At 50.1% G+C, this 10,000-nt stretch overlaps 1 protein-coding gene across 1 annotated transcript in view; it reads left to right on the top strand.

Annotated features, from left to right (window-relative positions):
* The window catches only part of abca2 (ATP-binding cassette, sub-family A (ABC1), member 2), a gene marked incomplete at its 5' end in the record, with an annotated part of 97,220 nt that overhangs the window by 60,349 nt on the left and 26,871 nt on the right, over window positions 1–10,000 (top strand). The window contains 8 exons of the mRNA XM_080852043.1: window positions 258–431; window positions 1,218–1,320; window positions 1,422–1,536; window positions 2,204–2,394; window positions 4,049–4,199; window positions 5,117–5,321; window positions 7,645–7,803; window positions 9,306–9,486. Of these exons, the coding sequence (XP_080708169.1) occupies window positions 258–431; window positions 1,218–1,320; window positions 1,422–1,536; window positions 2,204–2,394; window positions 4,049–4,199; window positions 5,117–5,321; window positions 7,645–7,803; window positions 9,306–9,486 (1,279 nt within the window). The remainder of the gene's footprint in view (window positions 1–257; window positions 432–1,217; window positions 1,321–1,421; window positions 1,537–2,203; window positions 2,395–4,048; window positions 4,200–5,116; window positions 5,322–7,644; window positions 7,804–9,305; window positions 9,487–10,000) is intronic.

Raw genomic sequence — 10,000 nt, forward strand, 5'->3', positions numbered from 1 at the left:
CTATTTCTGCCTCTCTCTCTCCCTCCCTCTCTCTTTCCCTCTCTCTCTTTCTCTCTCTCTCCCCCTCTCTGCCTCTCTCTGCCTCTCTCTCCTCCCCCTGTTCTCTCCCCCCCCCCCCTCTCTCTCACTCTCCCCCCTCTCTGCCTCTCTCTCCTCCCCCTGTTCTCTCTCCCCCCCCCCCTCTCTCTCTCTCCATCTCCCTCTCTCTCCCCCCCCCTCTCTCTCTCACTCTATCTATAATTCTCTGTATCTGACAGGTGTGATTTTTCAGACCAACAAGGATGGTTCTCTGCCTCCACACGTCATGTACAAGATCAGGCAGAACTCCAGCTTCACTGAGAAGACCAACGAGATCCGCCGGGCGTACTGGCGACCCGGACCCAACACGGGCGGAAAGTTCTACTTCCTCTACGGCTTCGTGTGGATCCAGGGTACGTCGACAGACTGGCTGATGAAAACTTCACAAAAATGCTAGCGCTGAAATGTCCGCGTCGCCTCCGTTTCTAGTCATAACAAAACATAAATATCTTTCTGGACGACATGCAGAAAAGAAGAAAAAAAAACATTGAAGTATTTATTACCATGGATTTAGCATCCACCGCCATGCTTTATTTAAGCTGATATATGCAAAGTTGAGCTGAGTTAGAGCACCATTTGTTAGCGTCGTAGAATTCCCAGCGGCCCCGGATGAACTCCAAGTTGGTTCAGCAGTATTTGCAAAGTACAGAGGAAAACTCTAGACAAAGCAATACGTCTCCCAGACAGAGCTGAGTCCCTTTTGGGCTTCATGTTTCATTAAAGTTAACTTCATTCTGCTTAACCCGCTTATCCTAAACCCCCCAACACCTGGCTCGCTGATGACGCCCATGATGGGAGGTGTGGAGTAAGCAGCACCGCGTCATTTATTATTCAAAGATGCAGTCATGCCAAGCCTACACGAAAAAAAAAAGCCAAAAGGCATATCCGTAGCTTGATGAGGTGGGCCTTTGCCTCCGGACATTTTTTTTATTGCAAGGTGCATACTAATGTTATCCTTTGAGAATCTGCTTACTTCTGCTTTAAAAGTGTTCGAACGAAGCTGGACCGGAGACAGTAAAATTGTCTTATTATCTCTCCCTGCTCTCCTTTTCTCTCTCTCTCTCTCGCTCTATCTCCCTCACTCTCACTTTCTCTCTCTCTATTTCTCACTCTCCCTCGCTCTCTCTTTCTCTGTCTAGACATGATGGAAAGAGCCATTATCAACACATTTGTGGGACATGATGTGGTGGAGCCAGGGAACTACGTGCAGATGTTCCCGTACCCCTGCTACACACGCGATGAGTAAGACCCCTCATTCTCTTCACCTCTGGATGAGAACAGAGAAACAGAGGCAAGGGCCTAACCTCGTCTTCTTCTCTTCCTCCTCCTTATGTCCGCCACAGTTTCCTGTTTGTGATCGAGCACATGATGCCTCTGTGCATGGTCATCTCCTGGGTGTACTCAGTGGCCATGATGATCCAGCACATCGTGGCTGAGAAGGAGCATCGTCTCAAAGAGGTGAGCCATCTCTCTCAGTCGCTCTCTCAGGGCCGTCTCTCTCTCAGTGTCTCTCTCAGTCTCAGAGTCGTCTATCTCACTCTCTCTCTCTCAGTCTCAGAGTCGTGTCTCTCACTCTCTCTTTCTCTCAGTCTCAGGGCCGTCTCTTTCTGTCTCTCTCAGTCTCTCTCTCTCAGAGCCGTCTCTCTCAGTCTCTCTCTCTCAGAGCCGTCTCTCTCAGTCTCTCTCTCTCAGAGCCGTCTCTCTCAGTCTCTCTCTCTCAGAGCCGTCTCTCTCAGTCTCTCTCTCTCAGAGCCGTCTCTCTCAGTCTCTCTCTCAGGGCCGTCTCTCAGTCGCCTTGTCTGTCTTTTCTCTACCCTCCCCTGTTTTGATCTAACTCCTTCTCTCTCTCCCTCTTGTTTCTCGCTCTTCAACTTCAAAGCTCTTCATTTAAATTCCTTGCCCCCCCCCCCATCTTTTTTTTCTCTCTTTTTCTCTCTTTTTTCCTGTTCTCTATCTCTTGCTCTCTTTCTTCAAAGGAAGGCTCTCGTTCCTCACCCAGGCATTTGGAGGATTCTGTAGTCATACATCTGGAGTTACTGAGCTCTTTCTCAAGCGCTATATTTACGTGACTGTGTGGAGGTGTTTCCACCCATCCCCCGTAACTCTCCCTGGTTCCTGCCCGCAGGTGATGAAGATGATGGGCCTGAACAACGCCGTGCACTGGGTGGCCTGGTTCATCACGGGCTTCGTCCAGCTCTCCATCTCCGTGACAGCCCTGACCGTCATCCTGAAGTACGGCCGCGTCCTGCTTCACAGCGACCCCTTCATCATCTGGCTCTTCCTCAGCATCTACGCCATCGCCACCATCATGTTCTGGTACTGACCCACCTCACACACACACACACCATCATGTTCTGGTACTGACCCACCTCTGCTCTCCTCACACACACACCATCATGTTCTAGTACTGACCCACCTCTGCTCCTCCACACACACACACACACAGACACACAGACACACACACACACACACACACACACACACACACACACCATCATGTTCTGGTACTGACCCACCTCACACACACACACACCATCATGTTCTGGTACTGACCCACCTCTGCTCTCCTCACACACACACCATCATGTTCTAGTACTGACCCACCTCTGCTCCTCCACACACACACACACAGACACACAGACACACACACACACACACACACACACACACACACACACCATCATGTTCTAGTACTGACCCACCTCTGCTCTCCTCACACACACACCATCGTGTTCTAGTTCTGACCCACCTCTGCTCTCCTCACACACACACACAAACACACACACACACACACACACACCATCATGTTCTGGTACTGACCCACCTCACACACACACACACACACCATCATGTTCTGGTACTGGCCCACCTCTGCTCCTCCACACACACACCGTGGAGCGAGGGATGACATCATGAATGTCCTTTCAGCTACCCTCATGAGCCTTACACACGCTCAGCCCCACTTTAAAAACAAATCAGCTGAAGCGTACAATAACTTTGTCGATTTCATTTAAATGTTGAAAATGTATTTGTTTTGTTTCCTGACAACATACCACCCCTGTGAAAGATCATCTATATGGAAATAGTTTTTGCCAGCATAGGTCAGTTCCAACATCTGACCAGCAGGGGGGAAACAGCCTCTCTGGGTTTGACAGCTGTGATGAGCCAGAGAGTGTGTGAGGAGGCTGTGAGGAGAGTATGCTCCTCCTGATAGTCCCAGTGGCTGCTGTGTCTTCATGCCTCTTCCACACACACACACACACACACACACACACACACACCATCATGTTCTGGTACTGACCCACCTCTGCTCTCTCACACACACACACACACACACACACACACACACACACACACACACACACCATCATGTTCTGGTACTGACCCACCTCTGCTCTCTCACACACACACACACACACACACACACACACACACCATCATGTTCTGGTACTGACCCACCTCTGCTCTCACACACACACACACACACACACACACACACACACACACACACCATCATGTTCTGGTACTGACCCACCTCTGCTCTCTCACACACACACACACACACACACACACACACACACCATCATGTTCTGGTACTGACCCACCTCTGCTCTCACACACACACACACACACACACACACACACACACACACACACACACACACACACACACACACACACACACCATCATGTTCTGACTCTCCTGTTGTTTTCTCTCTGGTGTCCTCAGCTTCCTGGTCACACACACACACACACACCATCATGTTCTGGTACTGACCCACCTCTGCTCTCACACACACACACACACACACACCATCATGTTCTGGTACTGACCCACCTCTGCTCTCACACACACACACACACACACACCATCATGTTCTGGTACTGACCCACCTCTGCTCTCACACACACACACACACACACAGACCATCATGTTCTGACTCTTCTGTTGTTTTCTCTCTGTCCTCAGCTTCCTGGTCTCCGTCATCTACTCGAAGGCCAAGCTGGCGTCCGCCTGTGGTGGCATCATCTACTTCCTCAGTTACGTGCCCTACATGTACGTGGCCATCAGAGAAGAGGTGGCCCACGACAAGATCACAGCCTTCGAGAAGTGCATCGCGGTACGCTGCTCTTTCTCTAGGCTCAATCGTCCACTGAGAACTTCAGCCAATGGGTTTTTAGTGTTTTAGCAATCGTAAAAAAAACTGTAACACTTGGTGGAAAGGTGTTGCATGGCCAAAAGACGAACACATTACATTTTGGAGCGGATCCGATTCACTAACCCACGACAAGATCACAGCCTTCGAGAAGTGCATCGCGGTACGCTGCTCTTTCTCTAGGCTCAGTCGTCCACTGACACTGTTCGATCGCGATTCATAGCGAAGGGATGTTATGTGTGCGGGAGATCTATGCTATGCAGTTATAGCTTTCAACTCTTCACTGTCTGTGGACACTTTGACACTATTGATACAGACACATTGTTTCTTGAGCTGTCCAATATATCTTTCAGGCCTAACACACCTTACAAATTATATATTCATTTTCTGAACAGAGAGAAACAAATGACTGGCATGACCAATGAATTCTGGGTTGAATTTTGACAGTGGTGTCAGAATTGCTCTTCTATACCGGACACATTTGTTTTCTTGAGCTGTCCAATATATCTTTCAGTTGTAATATTGGCCTAACACACCTTACACATTACATTGTTATTTTCTGAACAGAGAGAAACAAATGGCTACTGGCATGCTGCATGACCAATGACCAACAGTTGGCAAATGGCTCCTGGCATGAGCAACAGTTTTGACAGTGATGTGGCACTCTATGAATTGCACATCTCTACCTCGTTTCTTGAGCTGTCCACTACATCTTTCAGGCCTAACACACCTCACACATTATATTGTTATTTTTCTTAACGGAGAGAAACAAAATGGCTACTGGCATGACCAATTATTTCTGGTCTGAGTTGTGACAGTGATGTTGCCTCTCAGAATTGCTCTTCTCTAACGAACACATCTCTACCCCGTTTCCTCTGCAGTCCCTGATGTCCACCACGGCGTTCGGCCTGGGCTCCAAGTACTTCGCCCTGTACGAGGTGGCCGGAGTGGGCATCCAGTGGCGCACCATCAACCAGTCGCCAGTAGAGGGCGACGACTTCAACCTGCTGCTGTCCATGGTCATGCTGATCATCGACGCCACCGTTTACGGCGTGCTGACGTGGTACATCGAGGCCGTTCATCCCGGTAAGCTGCAGCGAGCCAAGCTGGAGATTGAGCATTCGGTAGCGGGAAGCCGAGCATGTCTGCCGAGCTACTACATGCCCGCTCTGACCTTAGCTGCCTTCTGTTCTTGGAGGGACAGAAAGGGAGAGGAAGTAGTCTGTTGCTGATACAGCGTTAAATCGGGCAGTGAATGGCCATTCAGGAAATATGCAACATCTTTACTTTCACCTCTGCCATTGTGTTTCTGTGTGTGTGTGTGTGTGTGTGTGTGTGTGTGTGTGTGTGTGTGTGTGTGTGTGTGTGTGTGTGTGTGTGTGTGTGTGTGTGTGTGTGTGTGTGTGTGTGTGTGTGTGTGTGTGTGTGTGTGTGTGTGTGTGTGTGTGTGTGTGAGTGTGTGTGTGTGTGTGTGTTTCTGTGCCCAAGTTATTGAATTAGCCGGTTCTATTGTTTGTCTGCCTAATCCCACTGAGAGTCTCCCTGCTGTTCTTTTGGAAACTGTATCTGTATAACTGTGTTTCTCTACTAGACAAGATATTGTCCTAGATGACATTAGACGTCCCCTAGGTTGGCGAGTGAAACCCGTTGAAATATAAAGATCAGATTGGATTTCATTTAATAGTAAACAGCCACTTTTATTTTCAGCAGGGGAAAACACTGCCCTTATGGATATGATCTTGATCATATTAAAGCATTCAGCACATGCCTATAGTGGTTAGCGAGCACAGTGATATCCTTTCTACTGGGCATGAGTTGGACCGAGGCCTAAGATAGCAGTCCATTTGTGGTTTAAATATTTCAGAAACGCTTTATGTTGGTGGAATAGTCGACTGCACCCCAAAACTGTGACTGCTACTCATGGCCCCCTAGTTGCCGTGGTTCCCTGTGCTGTGCTGTGCTGGGCAGTGTTGCCCCCCGTTGCCGTGGTTCCCTGTGCTGTGCTGGGCAGTGTCCTTAGTTGCCGTGGTTCCCTGTGCTGTGCTGGGCAGTGTTGCCCTTAGTTGCCATGGTTCCCTGTGCTGTGCTGGGCAGTGTTGCCCCTAGTTGCCGTGGTTCCCTGTGCTGTGCTGGGCAGTGTTGCCCCTCGTTGCTGTGGTTCCCTGTGTTGTGCTGGGCAATGTTGCTCCTAGTTGCCGTGGTTCCCTGTGCTGTGCTGGGCAGTGTTGCCCCTAGTTGCCGTGGTTCCCTGTGCTGTGCTGGGCAGTGTTGCCCCTCGTTGCCGTGGTTCCCTGTGCTGTGCTGGGCAGTGTTGCCGTGGTTCCCCGTGCTGTGCTGTGCAGTGTTGCCCCTAGTTGCCGTGTTTCCCTGTGCTGTGCTGGGCAGTGTTGCCCCTCGTTGCCGTGGTTCCCTGTGCTGTGCTGGGCAGTGTTGCTTGAGCAGCTTGTTGCTCCTGATTTACTGTGATGGAGTCTGAGTTCCCTCCAGCTCTCAATGTCTACACACTTCCTCTCTGCCGTGCAGAGATTTAGTTCAGTCACCATAGCAACTCCCTTCCTATTGCCATTATGTGAGGTCTGACTGTGTTTTCAATGATTAAGGCTCTTTTTCTCTTTCACACTCTCTTTCTCTCTCTCTTTCTCGTTCACTCTCTCTCTCTCTCAACCTCTCTCCTCTCCTCACTTCGAATCTTCCTCTCTCATTCTCTCTCTTTCTCTCTCTCCTCTCCTCTCCTCTCCTCTCTCTCCTCCCCTTTTCTCACTTCCATTCTTCCACTCTCATCCTCTCTCTCTCTCCCTCTCTCTCAACCTCTCTCCTCTCCTCACTTTGATTCTTCCTCTCTCATTCTCTCCTCTCCTCTCCTCTCCCTCTCCTCCACTCTCATCCTCCCTCTCCCCATCTCCTCGCTCTGTTTGATGCAGAACATCTTTACAGTGATTAGCACTGAGAGCGCGTGTCACAACCTTGCTGCTCGAGTGCCTTTTGTCTTTGATGTGCCCGCTGCCTAGGCTCTCTGGGCGGATCGCCTTGTACCATTGTGAAGCCCATTAGTGTCACCCCTGCTTCAGTCTCCACGGTTACTTTACATTCGTTACGACCACGTTTATCCCCCAGTGTCTACTTACCGTGAGCTGTCTAGTTGTCTGACTAGAGATAGCACTGTACAGTACTTTTTGATGTGCACATTTCTGGAAGTTTCTTTTGTAGTCGTGTTAGCTTTTAAAAGAGCTCTCCTTGTTTCCTTCCCCGGCAGGTATGTATGTTACTTACTGCAAGCTGTCTAGTTGTCTGACTCAAGATAGCACTGCTGCATGTATTAGTACAGTATTTTTGATGTGCAAATTTCTGGAAGTTTCTTTGTAGTCGTGTTAGCTTTTAAAAGAGCTCTCCTTGTGTCCTTCCCGGGCAGGTATGTATGGGCTTCCGCGCCCGTGGTACTTCCCACTGCAGAAGTCCTACTGGCAGGGCAGCGGGCGCATGGAGACCTGGGAGTGGCCCTGGGGGACCGGAGCCATGCTGAGTGTGATGGAGGAGGACCAGGCCTGCGCCATGGAGCACCGCCGCACCGGTAGGAAGCTCCACCCCTAAAGCTCTGCTCCACTGCTCCACCCCTAAAGCTGTGCTCCACTGCTCCACCCCTAAAGCTCTGCTCCACTGCTCCACCCCTAAAGCTCTGCTCCACCCCTAAAGCTCTGCTCCACTGCTCCACCCCTAAAGCTCTGCTCCACCCCTAAAGCTCTGCTCCACTGCTCCACCCCTAAAGCTCTGCTCCACTGCTCCACCCCTAAAGCTGTGCTCCACTGCTCCACCCCTAAAGCTGTGCTCCACCCCTAAAGCTCTGCTCCACCCCTAAAGCTGTGCTCCACCCCCAAAGCTCTGCTCCACCCCAAAGCTCTGCTCCACCCTAAAGCTCTGCTCCACCCCTAAAGCTGTGCTCCACCCCTAAAGCTGTGCTCCACCCCTAAAGCTCTGCTTCACCCTAAAGCTCTGCTTCACTGCTTCACCCCAAAGCTCTGCTTCTCAGCTCCACCCCTAAAGCTCAGCTCCACCCCTAAAGCTCTGCTCCACCCCTAAAGCTCTGCTCCACCCTAAAGCTCTGCTTCACCCCTGAAGCTCTGCTTCTCTGCTTCACCCCAAAGCTCTGCTTCTCAGCTCCACCCCTAAAGCTCTGCTCCACCCCTAAAGCTCTGCTCCACCCTAAAGCTCTGCTTCTCTGCTCCACCCTAAAGCTCTGCTTCTCTGCTCCACCCCTAAAGCTCTGCTCCACCCTAAAGCTCTGCTTCTCTGCTCCACCCCTAAAGCTCTGCTCCACCCTAAAGCTCTGCTTCTCTGCTCCACCCTAAAGCTCTGCTTCTCTGCTTCACCCTAAAGCTCTGCTTCACCCTAAAGCTCTGCTTCACTGCTTCACCCTAAAGCTCTGCTTCACCCTAAAGCTCGACTTCACTGCTTCACCCTAAAGCTCTGCTTCACCCTAAAGCTCGACTTCACTGCTTCACCCTAAAGCTCTGCTTCACCCTAAAGCTCTGCTTCACCCTAAAGCTCTGCTTCACTGCTTCACCCTAAAGCTCTGCTTCACTGCTTCACCCTAAAGCTCTGCTTCACCCTAAAGCTCTGCTTCACTGCTTCACCCTAAAGCTCTGCTTCACTGCTTCACCCTAAAGCTCTGCTTCACCTTTACAACTTCTCCTCATACATTGGAGAGAAGACGTTGAACTCCTCGCGCTGGTCATTAAGGAAACCTCAAACAATTAGCTATAATTACAACATCTGCAACAACAGTTATAATGATTAGTTATAATAGTTCTAAAAACATCTGCAACACTTGTCCAAGTCAAGTCCCCTTTGCCTGAGACAGAGTCATTAAAATACAGCAGCAATATTGGACATTTTACTCTTTTTCTTCGACTCTTACTTTTATATATTGTCACAGAAACACCCCATCTCCTTGATTTTGCCTGGATGTACCTACTATGTAAAATGTAGAGACGCACCACGTTTAACTTTAAGAAGAGCGAGCAGTTTAGTTGTGTGTTGTGACTGCTCTGATGGCCTCTGTCTGTGGCCCCCTAGAGGAGATGCGTGGTATTGAGGAGGAGCCCAGTCATCTGCCCCTGGTGGTGTGCATCGACAAGCTGACCAAAGTCTACAAGACGGGCAACAAGCTGGCGCTCAACAAGCTCAGCCTCAACCTGTACGAGAACCAGGTGGTGTCCTTCCTGGGGCACAACGGGGCCGGCAAGACCACCACCATGTGAGGGAGCTCAACGTGTGTGTGTGTGTGTGTGTGTGTGTGTGTGTGTGTGTGTGTGTTTGTGTTTGTGTTTGTGTTTGTGTTTTTGTGTGTGTGAGTGTGTCTGTGTCTGTGTCTGTGTCTGTGTCTGTGTCTGTGTGTGTGTGTGTGTGTGTGTGTGAGCCCGCTGCAGTTGTAAGTGGAGAAAAAATACTTCCAGTTGCATTTATAGGATGCATTTAAAAAGTGTAGGTACTATATACATTTATATAAAATAATATGTATTAACCTTCATCAGCCAGGTTATCAACAGAAACACTTACTGAGACTAACCAAACATCCGAACCACAGAGCACTCCCACAGTGTTACCTTCATGCAGTCCTGTTCTGTGGTGGGAGTTACGGGGTCCAGTAGTGGGAGCCTCTGTGGGAATGAGTGAGGGGGTTCCGTCTCTATGTGGTCCGGTTCTGCAGTGGGAGTTAGGGGGGTTCTGTAGTGGGAGTGAGGGGGTTCTGTCTCTATGCGGTCCGGTTC

Source organism: Sprattus sprattus (genome assembly GCF_963457725.1).
Source record: "Sprattus sprattus genome assembly, chromosome: 15".
Taxonomy (NCBI): Eukaryota; Metazoa; Chordata; class Actinopteri; order Clupeiformes; family Clupeidae; genus Sprattus; species Sprattus sprattus.